At 37.9% G+C, this 17631-nt stretch overlaps 1 protein-coding gene across 1 annotated transcript in view; it reads right to left on the bottom strand.

Moving 5' to 3' along the window:
* The window catches only part of LOC149250731 (NAD(P)-binding Rossmann-fold superfamily protein), a 326674-nt gene that overhangs the window by 118997 nt on the left and 190046 nt on the right, over positions 1-17631 (bottom strand). The window contains exon 8 of the mRNA XM_089453731.1: positions 17384-17508. Within this exon, the coding sequence (XP_089309857.1) occupies positions 17384-17508 (125 nt within the window). The remainder of the gene's footprint in view (positions 1-17383; positions 17509-17631) is intronic.

The following is a 17631-nucleotide window of genomic DNA, read 5'->3' as shown; positions in this document are numbered from 1 at the left end:
AGTCAGGATTGCGTAATTTCTGGAAGGAAGGCTGGTTCCCCTCCATAATTGCACAATTCCGTTAGGGAGCTGCTCAGCTTGCAGCTAGACCAGACCGGAGGGACAACCTATGAGGGGGATGTAACAAGCTATCATGCACAGGCTGGCAATCTGCTAGAAAACCACTGAAGCTTGCGTACTTGACATTGCAACACACGCTTTTGAGGATGGTTGATAAGGAGGCTCCAAAACGAAGCCAAGGCAAAATTTTGGAGGGTGGTTGTAGCCGCTACAACAGGATGAAAGCCTATATAAAGGTTGCGTTGGCATCTTCTCACAACATAATCATCCTCACTCATTACATGAAGGATAGCAAAGTGAAAGGGTCGAAGAAGAAGGGTAGCCGAAGTCAATGAGGAAGTCTTTTCCCTCATCTGCATTCATCACAAACCCTGCTCTCAAGTGCGGCATTTTGATCTCATCTAGGGCATCATGTCATATGGATATATTGATGGGGTAGATCCAATCTAGCCGCAGTTTGCATGAGGACGTCAGTGCAAAAGAGATTGAAGTCATCAAATGGCTAGAAGAGCCCTATCTCTCCTATCACGTGAGTGAAGTCTGTTCCCTCATCTGAGTTCATCACCAAGCCTGTTCTCAAGTCCGGCATTCTGATCTGATCTAGGGCATCACGTCATATGGATATATTGTTGGGTTATAGATCCAATCTAGCCACAGTTTGCATGAGGAAGTCAGTGCAAAAGAGATCGAAGTCATCAAAGGGCTAGAAGAGCCCTGTCTCTCCTATCACGTCAGTCTACATTCTGAAGCGGAAGGTTTTTTCTTTGCTTCCCTATAACTGTCATTTCGTTGTTATCACGAAATCTCAAATCAAGAGGCTATTATGTGTGTGATGGGTCTACACGAAGTGCGAAGATAGAAAGAGGCTAGAAGAGCCTATCCGACACCATCGTTGCTGACTATCATACTCTTGCTACAGACCTGATATACTGTTCAGAATTGCAGAAGGATACATTATGTTTGGGTACATGTTTGGAGTTATTGTCATCTGATGTTGAAGGTATTATTGAGTCAATGTTTGGGTTATGTAATTTCTCAATAAAGATTCTATAAGAAAGAGTTCAAAGGATTTTTCCTCTCACTGTTTGGAGAGGTTTTCCCCTTGGCTTGGTGCCAATATCTTGTGTACTTGTGCATTTTGATCTTCTTGTTTTGATAGCTGGTTGATGATAATAATTCATGTAAACAATAAGGAGCAAAATCTAAAGAAATATTATCACAAGCAGTTATCACAGTTAATAGAAATCGAATATTTTAAATTGCTCTTCTTTTCTCAATAATATCTACCTCATAAAAGGGGTCGATTTCTGGAGCCATGCAAGACGTATCACATCGTTGGTGGTTACAAACAATTCTGGGCAGGTCATAACCCATCTCTAACTGGAGGAGATAGTTGATATTTCCACAGAGACACGAATTTCAGCTAAGGAAGGGGTGTTGGGTTGTTGAAATTTTATTCAGACGAGTTGTTGGTGATATATTGCTGAAGCAAAGGGACTATTATGCAAAGACGAATTAATTAAAACAGAGCTATGTATTGTCCATTGTTTCCATACTTACATGGGTCAATCACACAGTAGAACCAGAGGCACAATTTGCATCAATCATCCTCTACTCTTGGACTTTTATATATGCACGGATTTGTTGAGCGTAGAACTGTTCTACTCAATACTGGCAACCCTTCTATACTAGAGGTACCTCTGTACATTGATATTTTTATGAGAAACTCTAGTAATTTTATTGAAATTTCTAGTGAGCAGAGAAGGGTACCTCGGGGTTTGAGTATGTAATCTGATATTCTTTGAAGGACACTGTGTATGAGTTCTCTGTTTGGAAACTTATCTTAGAAACCTGTGAACCCAAAAGATCTGAAGTATTGTTTAAGTCATTCAGTTTAGTACCCTTATGGAGTAAACCCTATATTGTCTAAGTTGTTGATCAAATTATTGTGTATGTATATTGAGTCGGCTGGTCATTGTATACTTCTGTTGTGCTATTAGTCAAAGTCTTGTATGTTGATGTCTTGCTACTTCTGAACTATGGAGTACTTAAAGCACCTCTTAAATCAACACAACAATATATCAATGAACTGCAACCCAGACCAAAAACCAAAACAAAACTGCAGAACCTTCTCAAAAGGGGTCTATGTCATTCTTCATAAAGAACAGTTGAAAGATGTGCAGAAGGGGCAGGAAATAAGACACAAAATTTTTGCACTTGGTACAGATTTAAAGCACATGAGGGTCACAATGAAATCCCTTTTCAAACTAGATGAATTGGATGAAATCCTTTCCAAAGTGAACCAGTTAGAGGGGAAGGAACTAATTTGGGCTATAAAACCAGCTATGCTTGCTCTCATACAACACAAGTTTTTGGAGGATCCTTGTGAAAGGTTCAAACTTCCAGTTGCATCCTGTCTCAGTAACATTATGAGGTTGACCACACATATACCTCCTAACAAAATGATGTTATGAGGAGAGTTTTCCGATTGATAGTAGAGACCTTTCAGGGCTTGGATAACACTGTGGGTCTTACTGTTGGGAAAAAGCTCTAGATTTTGATAGATATGGACAAGCTCCGAACCTATGACATCATGTTTGATCTGGAGTGTGATGACCTGATTTCTCAAATGTTCCAATACTTATTCAACATTAAGAAACATCATTCTAGACACGGTGAAAGCACACATGCAATCCATCTTGTCTTCAATTACGTGAGACCATGATGTCATCTGCAAGAACTTACAATCTAAGTTGTTGGCCATTTGGAGAAAGGAACAGGTGGTCTCGCCCGCTACTTATGAGCTAGCCAAAAGGTTAGTTGAGCAGAATATTAGACTATTCCAGAGGCAGTTAACCAGGGAGGCGCTGGTCAAGATTGGTGGACCATGTAGTAAGAATGAGTTAAGGAGGAAGGGTCTTTGCTTCACCTACAAGGAACCTTGGGGACCTAACCACTCATGCAGTATTGACACGGAGGAAACGGCCGAGGTAGATCAAGAGGAGTTTCCTTCTAACTTTCCGGATGATGATTCTTCCTTTATAGTTGAGTCTATGGCTTCTTATGGGGATGCCTCTGAGGAGCACAAGCAATCGTGTAGAGTTGATGACAGTAGCCCAGATATGCATCCATGTGTGGTAGAGGAGTATGAGGAGCAGCCCATTATTCCCATGAGAGAAGGAGATCAGGACGCAGATGAGCGACTAATGTTTCAGCATAGGGAGCACATCGAGGAGCCTTAGTCATATGATATGCACAGTGTGTGGGATGGCCCATTTTTGGAGGGTCAGCTAGTGGCTCATGTTGAGCCCGCGTTGGAGGAGGATGAGTTTATGTCCTTTGGGCCAACCATTGGCGAGGAGCAGACAGATGTACAGACAACCAACAGGTTGTAGTACTTGTAGACATGGGTCATCAGTTGGCGTTGGGACCTGACATGAAATTTTTACAGGTGACGAGTGGTCTGGTAGAGCATGGAGTTTTTTGTCAAATGAGGGAGGCTCTTTTGGAGATAGTGGTGCATCCATATTTAGGTCTACCCACCGACGAGGTGCAGGTAGATGTAGTGGCAACGAGCAAAGTTGCAGTATTGTCAAGCAGCAGCCCTCTCCAGTAGTACATATACAGGGCGTGTAGCATGGGTTTCCCACTTATAGGGAGAGATGCAGGGATTCCTAGACATATCCGGTTGATTTGTTGGGTAGAGCTGCATGAGTTGAACACGGTGCAGCTCAGTGGACTTCTACCATATATAGGTGCACATGCATTAGAGGGAGATCATGAGTTGGTATCCTATTGATGGCACGGTATTCTCAGTCTAGAGCATAGTGAAGTGGGAGCCATGAAGCATTAGTACCTGTTCTTGGTGGCATTGGGATCCAGGAGGATTTGTTGATTGCAAGTTCAGCCAGAGATTGGTCTAGTATCTAAGCATTGAGGGGTCTGTTGACCACTACTGGTCAACTACCCATGCAGTACACCCCCTTTTCTTGGCAGAAAGGGGTAGCACCTGATCAACATGTCCGTGCCATCCTGCAGTCATCAACAACTTGATCGATTTATGTTGTAAACCCAGTCTGCATATATGAAATGTAAATAATCTTAGCAAATATGAGTCGTGTATGTAAATTGCCTGGGTGGAACTAACTTTCTAATGATAATCTACGTCCCGGAAGGTTTTTCGTCTCACCGATCCATGATCGGTAGAGTTTTCCTTCAGCCTGACCCCAAAGCCGGGATTGATTTTGTCATTCGAATTTTAGGAGAATCCTAGTGTGTTAATCTGCTAGATTATAGTTGTGTCGCAGAACTGGGTGGTTATTGAGGGTCTATGATAAAGGGGTTTTCCCCCTTAAGATGTAAATTGTAAAAGTCATGATGTAAAGTGTCTTGAGGGTTGGAAAATGTTGTAAATCCCCTCATGAGTCCTAAGTCCTAGGTCCTAGGGAATTTTTTCCAAAGGCTAAGTTCGAGGATCCATTTAGAAAATGAATTAAAAATTAAAAAATTAAAAAATAAATAAATAAATAACTGAAAGATAAAAAATAAAAAATAATAACAAAATAAAATAAAAATAATAAAAAATAAAAAATAAAAAATTATAAAATAAAGCAAAAACCCTAAAATAATAAAATAATAATATTTTGAGTGAATGCATGTAAAATATCATTTTTTAATAAATCGACGGATGAGATTAAGAGATGTCTTGATTCTCATCAACGGTCGAGATCATTTCGACATGGATCACTCGAACTAGCAGTTGGGATCATTTCCTTTGAATAGGGTGCTAGGGGTCATTTCAGATCATTCGATCTGTGAGTCTTGACTGAAGAAGCTCTCTTGTAATCTGTTTTCTGGTTAATAAAAGAAGACTTTGGGGTCCAAATCTAGCTGGTGTTACTCTCTGGAAGTGCTGTGAGCTAATTTAGTTTCTGCATATTTTATTTTTCAGCCATTAATAATAGCTTATTGTAGAGTATTGTGAGCACAGGTATCTTGTTCACTTACTAGGGTTTGAATGGTGTTAGGGTTTCTGAAGTAATGGTAGGTATCTCCATTACTTTTTGAGATCTAGTAGCATTTTTGCCCTCTTTACTGATGGTTGTTTTGAGGTGTGCAGAAAACCCTTACTGAAGAAGATTGGTGGGCGTTTGGGGATGTTCTAGGCTGAACCAGCCAACTCCCACAGGCTCTTCCTTGCAGAGCCTAGCTGATTTTTTCCCTGGGTTAATCATTTAGTTTCTTTTCTGGTTTGCATGAGAGATTTCCGAAGCTTATCATAATAAATCTGATAATCTGAAAATATTTTTTTGTTCTTACTGCTAAATATGGCTGTCAAAAGGGGCCAAAATCTGCAATTTTGCTTAACTGATCTGGGAATTTCAAATTTTGGTTCTGTACACATTTTTCTTGTATCGATTTTCTATTTCGATTTGCAGGGTTTCTGAGAAATTTCAAGGGTTCATCAAAGTTGTTTTTACTGTTCAAAATTTTTTCTCTTTTGCAGAAAGAGACTCTTGAAATCACTTTCGGAATACGCCTGGGGTTTCATTGGGAAATAAAATCTTGAATTGCATCTGCGTAAGAGATCACGCCATCCTGCCGTCTGCCGCCATCAATTTGGTTGTTATGCGAGCCAGTCGATCTCATTATACAGGCAAATTCAATTTGGATAGCAAGTGACTGTTTCAAAACTGAAAAATTTCCCAAGCATCACTCGGTCGCTGAAAGCTGCACGCCTCAATCAATAACGTAAGACGCAGGCTCCTAAGCAAATCTTCATCCACCATCGAGCGCTAAGCTGCTTGAGAAACTTCAGGCGTGAAACTATCCATCGTTTCGTGTTAACTCTGTTCATGTCTGTGAGTTTTCCGTCGGCTCTCAATCCACAGTCGTCCGCCATTGAGAAGGAAAATTGTGTTCACGCTTGCACATGGTAGGTTATCCGTCATCGGGCCAGGTATTTTCATTAAACTTCTGCGTCTCCAGGTCAAATCAATTCCGTTGTTTTACCTTGCCGCCGTCGGTCCGGTTATCTGTCTAACGCATTTGATATATCTCTAGTTTTAAGCTTCTATTCAATGCGCATATTTTTTTGACTTACGTTAAATTCGAAATATGTTATTTTTCAATGTTTTAGTTTTGATGTAGTTTAGTTTTTTTTTAATATCGTTTTGTTATTTAAAATTTAGGTTAAGACTTTTAATTTAGCGTTTTGTTATAGTTTAAATCTTGTCATTTTTTAGATTTTAGTTTTATTTCAAATAGTTTCTTTTTGTTTAGGATTAAATTTTTTATATTTTGATAGTTTAGTTTCTTTTAAATTTATTTAAAAAAAAAAAAAAAAAATTGGGTTTAGGTTTTAGAAATCTAATTTTTTTTATTTTTTTTTTTAGTTTAATATGATTTTATTAAATTTGGCTAAATAGTTAGATTTTGTTTCATAAAAAATTTGAAAAATTAAAAAAATTAAAAAAAATAAAAAAATAAAAAATATTGTGGGATTTTTCTTTTGCCAGATCTGGTTGTTTTTCGGAAAAATATCATTTTGAGATTTTGATGTGGGATAAATGCTTATTTCTTTAGACGAATCTGTACATGAATGATCAGATTAGCTGGTATCTGGTAAATGATTTATGATTTTGCGTGGTTGTTTGAAAGCATTCATCTCTTCAAAAACTTTTAATTACTCAATATCGTTATTGAGCTCTGGTCATTATAAGAGTTCTGTGTGTTTATCGAATATCCTGCATCTGTTCTAGTCATTTGATGATAAATGATTGCTACATATGGTTTACATTTCTGAAATATTTACTAAGTGATCATTTTAAAATTTAATCTCTTAAGGCACTGGTCTTTTAACTTTTAAATCCATCTAGTGCTTATCATATCATGTCTCGTGTCTCCCAGCCCAACTGTTTGGCAGTTGGTCTTCATTATCTCATAGGGTCTACCCCCCTTAGCCGCGGGAGACAGGCTTAAACGGAGGGATCGGGGATCAGGGTGATAGCCCCCGATCTGAGCGTTGTCGTGTCAATCTGCGCGACAACATTTTTTGGCGCCGTTGCCGGGGATAGAGTTTTTTTGTCCTTGGTTCTTTCATTTCAAGCTTTTCCGTGTTTCCTTTCTTGTTCAAGTGGTGACTCCACTTCATATATTATCTTCGAGAGTGTATACTAGAAAACATCCAAGCAGTCTGTGCAACCCTACTCCTGATCCTGAAAAGGTCTTCAGGGTACGATTACACAAACTCACTTCTCGTACACTTCTTGGAAACCTTGGACAAGAAGCCCTCTCTGATATTCATTTGCTTTTAAAGGTCAAGTTAGGCACAGCATCATGAATATGTATGCCCCTTGCAATTTTTCTAACATTCCAGGGTATCCCAATGCTATTCCATCAGTCGGGATAGATAAATTGCCTAACTTTCAGGGAGATAATGCTATTAGTGCAAATTCGCATCTAAGAGACTTTAATATATGGATGGCTAAATATGCAAGGTCTCCTGATTTCGATCATGAATATGTTAGAATGACTCTTTTCATTTTAACTTTGGGGGGTGATGCTCATGAATGGTTTACTGAAAAACCCCAAAATTCATTTGACTCCTTAGAATTGATCATTAATGCATTTAAAGAAAAATATGGAGATAAGAGAGAAGGAAGACACCTCGTAAAAGCTATTAGCCTAATAAAAAAGAGAGAGAATGAAAATGTTGAAGAATTTAATAAAAGGTTTAATGGTATTGTTAGAGAATTACCTCAAGACTATAAACCTACAGACAAAACTCTCCAAGATTTTTACATTGATGCCTTTAGTCCTGAGACATCTTATGAATTAAGGCGTGCTAAACTTAATGATTATAGAGATTGTCAATCCTTAGCTATAGAACTTGAAAAGGACAAGGCTGCATCTGGAAAATCTGAGATCCCAGGTTTCGATAGGGCTGCTACGAAACTAAAAGAACCTAAGGGAAAAGCAGCCCAAGAACCTGAAAGTGAGCTTGTTCTAAAATTGCTTCAAAAAATTGAAACTATGGAAATTAATCATAATAAGGAGATAACCACTTTGCAGAATAGGTTGATTCAAATGGAAAGATCGCAAACGCAAAATTTTCAACCTCGAAACAATAATAATAGAAATAACAATTGGCAAAGAAAGGGTCAAACTAGTGAGCAGAGACCTCCTAATCCGCTGACTAATTTGGTTGATAATGCTCCTCCTTATTGTCGGGTTTGTGATGCTCTTCATGAAGAGGCCACTTGTCCCATTGTTAGAAGAATTTTAGATAGTGGAATGTTTGGAACAGGCGATCAAATAAATGTAGTAGGCAGCAAGTTTCCTTTGTCTTTGGATGATTGGATAGAGGTTAAGGAAAGGAGTTGTGATGTTGAGAATCTTTCATCAGCTTTTAGTATAAATAACCTTGAAAACGAAGATGATATTTTGGCTAGGTTATATGGTGAAAAACCCTCTCCTGAACAAATCTTGGAAATTGCTAGAGATAAGGGTTTGACCTATCAGAGAAAGGATAAAGATCAAAGCGGGAATCAAATACCCCTTCGAACTTTTAACCCTAGTGTAAACTCTGGAATAGATGTCGATTTGGGAAATTGGTATAACAATGCTAAAATCTAGGTTCCTGTCTCAGAGATTGCTAAAATCCCTTCCCAAAGAGACAAGTTACTAAAAGCGATTCAAGGTCCTCAAGTCAATACTTCTCAACAGAAGACTCGGGAAGTTGGCTATCATGATGCTCCCATATATCTGCAAAGCTTAGATGCTGATAACAAAGATCACCAGCCTTTTTTCATCACCTTATTATTTAATGGGTATAAATTGAATAATTGCATGTTGGATTCTGGTGCATCCGCTTGTGTAATGACTAAAAGGGTCATGGAACAGCTTAACTTAAGAGTTTCTAGACCCTATTATAACATATGCGCCATGGATTCTAAGAAAATCGAAGTACATGGTTTAATCAAAGATTTGCAAGTTCATCTTTCAGTTTATCCAGACATCATGGTTGTCATGGATATTGTTGTTGTGGATGTGCCTGATGCCTGGGGTATGCTGTTATCTAGAAAGTTGGCCTCCGATCTAGGAGGAAGCATTCAAATGAATTGGTCATATGCCATGATTCCTTCTCCTAGTGGTGATGGTTTTGTAAGACTAAATAGAGAGCCCGAAAGAAAGTTTCATGTTGAAGATCCTAGGAGACCTCATAACGAAATAATTAAAGAGCAATCTGACATTGGGAACTACGCCATCATGTCTAATTTTATAATTCCTCCCGATGATAAGATAAAGGGTCTCAAGGATAAAGTTTGGTATATGTACTTTGATGGTGCATCATCTAGGGCTGGTAAAGGTGCGAGAATAGTGCTTAAATCTCCCCTTGGTCACATTTTCAAGTTTGCCTATTGATTAGAATTCAAGGCAACCAACAATGTCACTGAATATGAGGCTATATTGTTGGGTCTTGAATTGGCCAAGTCCTTGAGGGTTAGATTGCTTAGCATTAAAGGAGATTCTGATTTAGTTATCATGCAACTTAAGAATAAATTCACATGCGGAAATCAAAGATTAAGAAACTACAGAAATGCTGTGTGGGATACTATGGGGCATTTTGATGCCCTTGACCTCGAAGCAATTCCGAGAGAGCAAAATAGTCTGGCAGATGAACTTGCTGTATCTACTACTACTTTCCAGTTGTCGGATGAACTAATTAACAATAAGATTAAAATGGAAGTGATATTCAGACCATCTGTTCCAGACAACTCAGAGCATTGGCAAGTTTTTAATGACGAAAAACAAGTCATTCGTTTCCTTAATAGTTTAGATGAGTTTGAGGATTTCCGGATAGTTTCTGAGGAGGAGGGAGTTTTAAATCATGAGCATATCATAAATCCTACTCCTAGGAATGTGGCTGCTCTTGAGCAACATTTTGATCGGCATGATGCTACGAAGTTGAAAGAAGAAAACAAGATGGACCCAAGCGAGTACCTCGAAATTAACATTGGTACTTCTGAAAACCCGAAAATGGTTAAAATTGGTAGAGGTACTAGTTTGGAAGAAAGGAAAAAGTTAACTGATTTACTTCGTGAATATCGAGATGTTTTAGCTTTTTCCTATGATGAATTAAAGGGCTATAGGGAAGATGTTATGGAGCATACTATTCCTTTAAAAGACGAAAATGCTAAACCCTTTCGGCAGAAACTTAGACAAATCAATCCTAAATTGGCCCCCTTGGTCCAGAAAGAACTTGCAAAGATGCTTGTAGCAGGGATCATCACTCAAACTAGGCATTCGACATGGTGTTCGAATTTGGTGATTGTTAGGAAAAAGAACGGTACAATAAGACTTTGTGTCGACTTCAGAAACCTTAATCTGGCATGCAAAAAGGATAATTACCCTTTGCCAAACATGGAAACTTTGTTGCAAAGAGTAACCGGCTCTGGAATGATGTCACTGCTAGATGGTTTTTCTGGGTATAATCAAGTTTGGGTTAAGAAGGAAGATCGACATAAAACCACATTCACAACACCATGGGGTACTTTTGAATACATTAGAATGCCGTTTGGATTAACAAACGCTGGGGCTACTTTCCAAAGGGCTATGGATTATGCCTTCAAAGGGTTAATCGGGAAAATTATCGAAATTTACCAAGATGATATTACTGTTTTCTCTAAAGATGGTATCAGTCATATAGATCATCTTAGGCAAGTTTTCGATAGATGTAGAGAATATGGAATTTCTTTAAATCCGGCTAAGTCTGTTTTTGGGGTAACGGAAGGGAAATTACTCGGTCATATCATTTCTAAGGAAGGAATCAAGATCGATCCTGAAAGAATCGAAGCAATCCAAAAGATTCCTCTCCCGCATAATCTTAAGTCCCTTCAGTCCTTCCTTGGAAAGATAAATTTTATTAGAAGATTTATTCCAAATTACGCAGAAATAGCCAAGCCTATTCAAAGTCTTCTGAAGAAAGATGCGAAATTTTTCTGGCAAGAAGATGGCAAAAAGGCTTTCCAAGAAATCAAGTCTGCTATTGCAAAAGCTCCTGTCCTGGTTAGTCCTGATTACTCCAAGGATTTCATGATTTTTTCTTTCGCTTCTGAAGATAGCATTGCCGGTGTCCTGCTTCAAAAGAATAAAGATGGTCACGAGCAGCCTATTGCTTTCATGAGTAGAGCACTTCAAAACTCCGAATTGAAGTACAATACCATGGAAAAGCAGGCTTATGCCCTGGTCAAGTCTCTTAAGCATTTTAAAACTTATGTGGGTTATTCTAAGATCATTGCTTTCGTCCCACATTCTGTTGTTAAGGACATATTAACTCAAACCGATTGCTTAGGGACTCGTGCTAGGTGGGTTACTAAGATACAGGAGTATGATTTGGAAATCAGACCCACCAAGCTGATCAAAGGCCAAGGTTTAGCTCAGATGTTAACTGAAAGTAATGAAAAGACTCTTGGTTTGTTCTGTCTTAGCGATCTATCTTCGCCAGAATTGAAAATATTAGCAGAGCATGAATGGTATAAGTACATAGTTTATTACTTAACCAATCTAGCATGTCCTAACCATTTAGTTGCTCATAAGAGAAGGGCTCTTAGACTAAAAGCCACTAAGTATTGCCTTATGAAGGATGGCCTTGGATGGAGAAATCCTGAAGGCTTAGTGCTTAGGTGTGTTGATGATGTTGAGTCCAAGAAATTAATCTCCGAGTTTCATTCAGGATTTTGTGGTGGTCATTATGCCGCTAGAACTACCGCCCACAAAATCCTGAGAGCTGGCTATTATTGGCCTTCTATTTTTTCTGATGTGCACAAGTTTGTTAGAGCGTGTCAAGCCTGTCAACTATTCACTGGGAAACAGAAGCTTGCTGCCCTTCCTCTACAACCTGTCATTGTAGAGGCACCTTTTCAGCATTGGGGTCTGGACTTCATAGGGAAGTTCCATGAAAATTCTAGCAATGGCTCCTCATGGATTTTGACTGCTACGGATTATTTTACTAAATGGGTTGAAGCCATTCCTGCTAAGAATGCCACTGAAAAGGTTATTATGGATTTCATTGAAAATAACATCATTACTAGATTTGGTGTCCCTGCTAAGATCACTACCGACAATGCCAAGGCTTTTAGTTCCTTAGAGTTTTCATCTTTTTGTTTCAAGTATGGCATTGTCTTATCTCATTCCTCAAATTACTATCCTCAAGGTAATGGTTTGGCTAAATCAAGTAACAAAAATCTCATAACCATTATCAAGAAGATAGTAGGAGATAACAAGAAATCATGGGACAGCAAAATCAAATATGCTTTATGGGCAGATAGAATCACTAAGAAGAAGGCTACTGGTAAATCTCCCTTTGAGTTAGTTTATGGCTTGGATGTTACTTTACCTGTGCACCTGAAGTTGCCAGCTTATCAGCTTCTCCAGAATTTTTCTACTAATAAAGATGTTGTTCAGAATAGAATAGATCAGATTGTCGAGTTAGATGAAGCTCGTAGGACAGCTTTTGACGCTATATGTAGAAATCAATCTAATATTAAGAAAAGCTTTGATAAATGCTCTTGATCTAGATCTTTGCAGGTTGGAGATATGGTTTTACTTTGGGATCGCAAGAATGAAAAACCGGGAAAACATAAGAAGTTTGACAGTTTGTGGCTGGGACCATACATCATTAGAGATATAGCTGGGCCAAACTCATTCTACTTGAGCAGATTGGATGGCGAACCACTTGATCTACCAGCGAACAGCCAAATGCTCAAGCTGTTCTTCAGAGATGATATCTGATGCCATGGGGCATCTTCTGTATTGTATTTCTATCCCTACTCCTTGTCTTTTCAGCATTTCATTTTTGTTTTTAGGATTAGATTTACTTTTCATGTTATTAGTTAGTCAATAAATGAAGAGCTTTTATCTATCCTGTGCTTAATGTATATGATGATTTTGGAATGGACGCTACTTATTTTTATCTGTGTGTTGTATGGATGCAGATTCTAGATTCTCACATTCCTACAGAGCAGCAACGTGTCCCCAAGTAGAGCCAGATGTTGACCACTACTGGTCAACTACACATGCAGTACACCCCCTTTTCTTGGCAGAAAGGGGTAGCACCTGATCAACATGTCCGTGCCATCCTGCAGTCATCAACAGCTTGATCGATTTATGTTGTAAACCCAGTCTGCATATATGAAATGTAAATAATCTTAGCAGATATGAGTCGTGTATGTAAATTGCCTGGGTGGATCTAACTTTCTAATGATAATCTACGTCCCGGAAGGTTTTTCGTCTCACCGATCCATGATCGGCAGAGTTTTCCTTCAGCCTGACCCCAAAGCCGGGATTGATTTTCTCATTCGAATTTTAGGAGAATCCTAGTGTGTTAATCTGCTAGATTATAGTTGTGTCGCAGAACTAGGTGGTTATTGAGGGTCTATGATAAAGGGGTTTCCCCCCTTAAGATGTAAATTGTAAAAGTCATGATGTAAAGTGTCTTGAGGGTTGGAAAATGTTGTAAATCCCCTCATGAGTCCTAAGTCCTAGGTCCTAGGAAATTTTTTCCAAAGGCTAAGTTCGAGGATCCATTTAGAAAATGAATTAAAAATTAAAAAATTAAAAAATAAATAAATAAATAACTGAAAGATAAAAAATAAATAAAAAAATAACAAAAAAAAATAATAAAAAATTATAAAATAAAGCAAAAACCCTAAAATAATAAAATAATAATATTTTGAGTGAATGCATGTAAAATATCATTTTTTAATAAATCGACGGATGAGATTAAGAGATGTCTTGATTCTCATCAACGGTCGAGATCATTTCGACATGGATCACTCGAACTAGCCGTTGGAATCATTTCCTTTAAATAGGGTGCTAGGGGTCATTTCAGATCATTCGATCTGTGAGTCTTGACTGAAGAAGCTCTCTTGTAATCTGTTTTCTGGTTAATAAAAGAAGACTTTGGGGTCCAAATCTAGCTGGTGTTACTCTCTGGAAGTGCTGTGAGCTAATTTAGTTTCTGCATATTTTATTTTTCAGCCATTAATAATAGCTTATTGTAGAGTATTGTGAGCACAGGTATCTTGTTCACTTACTAGGGTTTGAATGGTGTTAGGGTTTCTGAAGTAATGGTAGGTATCTCCATTACTTTTTGAGATCTAGCAGCATTTTTGCCCTCTTTACTGATGGTTGTTTTGAGGTGCGCAGAAAACCCTTACTGAAGAAGATTGGTGGGCGTTTGGGGAAGTTCTAGGCTGAACCAGCCAACTCCCACAGGCTCTTCCTTGCAGAGCCTAGCTGATTTTTTCCCTGGGTTAATCATTTAGTTTCTTTTCTGGTTTGCATGAGAGATTTCTGAAGCTTATCATAATAAATCTGATCATCTGAAAATATTTTTTTGTTCTTACTGCTAAATCTGGCTTTCAAAAGGGGCCAAAATCTGCAATTTTGCTTAACTGATCTGGGAATTTCAAATTTTGGTTCTGTACACATTTTTCTTGTATCGATTTTCTATTTCGATTTGCAGGGTTGCTGAGAAATTTCAAGGGTTCATCAAAGCTGTTTTTACTGTTCAAAATTTTTTCTCTTTTGCAGAAAGAGACTCTTGAAATCACTTTCGGAATACGCCTGGGGTTTCATTGGGAAATAAAATCTTGAATTGCATCTACGTAAGAGATCACGCCATCCTGCCGTCTGCCGCCATCAATTTGGTTGTTATGCGAGCCAGTCGATCTCATTATACAGGCAAATTCAATTTGGATAGCAAGTGACTGTTTCAAAACTGAAAAATTTCCCAAGCATCACTCGGTCGCTGAAAGCTGCACGCCTCAATCAATAACGTAAGACGCAGGCTCCTAAGCAAATCTTCATCCACCATCGAGCGCTAAGCTGCTTGAGAAACTTCAGGCGTGAAACTATCCAGCGTTTCGTGTTGCCTCTGTTCATGTCTGTGAGTTTTCCGCCGGCTCTCAATCCACAGTCGTCCGCCATTGAGAAGGAAAATCGTGTTCACGCTTGCACATGGTAGGTTATCCGTCATCGGGCCAGGTATTTTCATTAAACTTCTGCGTCTCCAAGTCAAATCGATTCCGTTGTTTTACCTTGCCGCCGTCAGTCCGGTTATCTGTCTAACGCATTTGATATATCTCTGGTTTTAAGCTTCTATTCAATGCGCATATTTTTTTGACTTATGTTAAATTTGAAATATGTTATTTTTCAATGTTTTAGTTTTGATGTAGTTTAGTTTTTTTTTAATATCGTTTTGTTATTTAAAATTTAGGTTAAGACTTTTAATTTAGCGTTTTGTTATAGTTTAAATCTTGTCATTTTTTAGATTTTAGTTTTATTTCAAATAGTTTCTTTTTGTTTAGGATTAAATTTTTTATATTTTGATAGTTTAGTTTCTTTTAAATTTTTAATCTTTAGGTTTAGATCTTATTAGTTTTCTTTTAAATTTATTAAAAAAAAAAAAAAAAAAAAAATTGGGTTTAGGTTTTAGAAATCTAATTTATTTTTTTTTTATTTAGTTTAATATGATTTTATTAAATTTGGCTAAATAGTTAGATTTTGTTTCATAAAAAATTTGAAAAATTTAAAAAAAAAATAAAAAAAAAAAAATATTGTGGGATTTTTCTTTTCCCAGATCTGGTTGTTTTTCGGAAAAATATCATTTTGAGATTCTGATGTGGGATAAATGTTTATTTCTTTAGACGAATCTGTACATGAATGATCAGATTAGCTGGTATCTGGTAAATGATTTATGATTTTGCGTGGTTGTTTGAAAGCATTCATCTCTTCAAAAACTTTTAATTACTCAATATCGTTATTGAGCTCTGGTCATTATAAGAGTTCTGTGTGTTTATCGAATATCCTGCATCTGTTCTAGTCATTTGATGATAAATGATTGCTACATATGGTTTACATTTCTGAAATATTTACTAAGTGATCATTTTAAAATTTAATCTCTTAAGGCACTGGTCTTTTAACTTTTAAATCCATCTAGTGCTTATCATATCGTGTCTCGTGTCTCCCAGCCCAACTGTTTGGCAGTTGGTCTTCATCATCTCATAGGGTCTACCCCCCTTAGCCGCGAGAGACAGGCTTAAACGGAGGGATCGGGGATCAGGGTGACAGCCCCCGATCTGAGCGTTGTCGTGTCAATCTGCGCGACAACAGGGTCCATTCATGGTGGGTTGACACAGAGGCATAGCATCACCCAGTGGTCTGTATGGGATCTAGGCATTAGGTCTTAGTTGCATTGGGCCATCAGACTGGTCCACAGGTTTGGATTGCTTGAGGCCAAGCAATCTTGGGGCGAGAGGATTTGTCATGTTCCTTTTTATGGTTTCCCTTACGACATGGTCAAATTGGACTTCCAGGGTTGGAGGTAGCTAAGTCACAGGAGGTGGTTTACACTATTAGTGGGCCTAGGGCTTTTGGAGGGGTTTCGAGGAGTTTCTATGAGGTCCGATGGCATTCGCTTGGTATATTCCATCACCCGCACAGTTTTCCTTTCGTGTCGGTGCATTCCAACAACTTTCAAAAAACAGAGTTATTAATGGGCCTAACTCCCAATTTCTATGAAGGAAATAAAATTAATAGTACTGTAAATAATTTATCCACATACAATGTGTGTGGGGAATATAAAGTTTAAAGTCAGCACAGAAGACATGGAATCAAACACAGTTATCATGAAGAGACATCAATAGAACAGATCCACTAACCCAAGAAGATGTGCATACGTTGAATTTCTAAAGACGTAAAAAAATTAATAGTATTGTAAATAATTTATCCACATACATATTGTGTGGGGAATATAGACTAGCACAAAAGACTTAGGAATCAAACACAGTTACCATGAAGAGACATCCATAGAACAGATCCAGTAACCCAAGAAGATGTGCATACCTTGTATTTCTAAAGATGGAAAAGAATGTAAGTATTCAAAATGAGAACACAAGCATATGTGCAAGTTGTTATATCTAAACCGTACAATCGACTAAATTCTAAGACTAGGAATTAGTAACAATCTTCACAAGCCACAAATAGTCGGTGGGGCCTCACAAATTAATGTTATTCTGAACCATACTGTAAGGGAACAAATGCATTGAGACTTAATACAAGTCAAAAGAAATTGAGATATATATCAAACAAACCAATTGGGCACAAAAACAAGCACTGTGAAATATGACTTACCTTTTGAGTACTATGTGGCTCTGTGCAAACATTAGGAACACACTCATTTCACAAGAAATCTTAATGAAAAGATCCAGGGTTAGAAAAGGGAAATATGAACGTGCCACAATTCATTATTGTTTACCTTGTCAATGTTAAGCTATTCACAGACCGCCACATTCCTCGTCCTACATCCCGTGAGGCCTGATCTCGTGCACTTCGTCCACGCCATAATTCCTTTACAATGTATGCAACCTCCTCAACATCAACCTTCATTGAGTTATCAAAACAACATACAAGTTAGAAATAAACAAGAAATACAGTCACTAGCAATTACAAATGAGAACAATTGCAATCTCTAAATGCTAAAGAACGTATCATATGATATATAAT

The sequence above is a fragment of the Pinus tabuliformis genome, chromosome 7 (genome assembly GCF_031772625.1).
Source record: "Pinus tabuliformis cultivar Carrire ecotype Pingquan chromosome 7, CPIR1, whole genome shotgun sequence".
NCBI classification, from domain to species: Eukaryota; Viridiplantae; Streptophyta; class Pinopsida; order Pinales; family Pinaceae; genus Pinus; species Pinus tabuliformis.
Note: the sequence above shows the minus strand (reverse complement) of the source record. Positions and strands in the feature narration are given on the sequence as shown.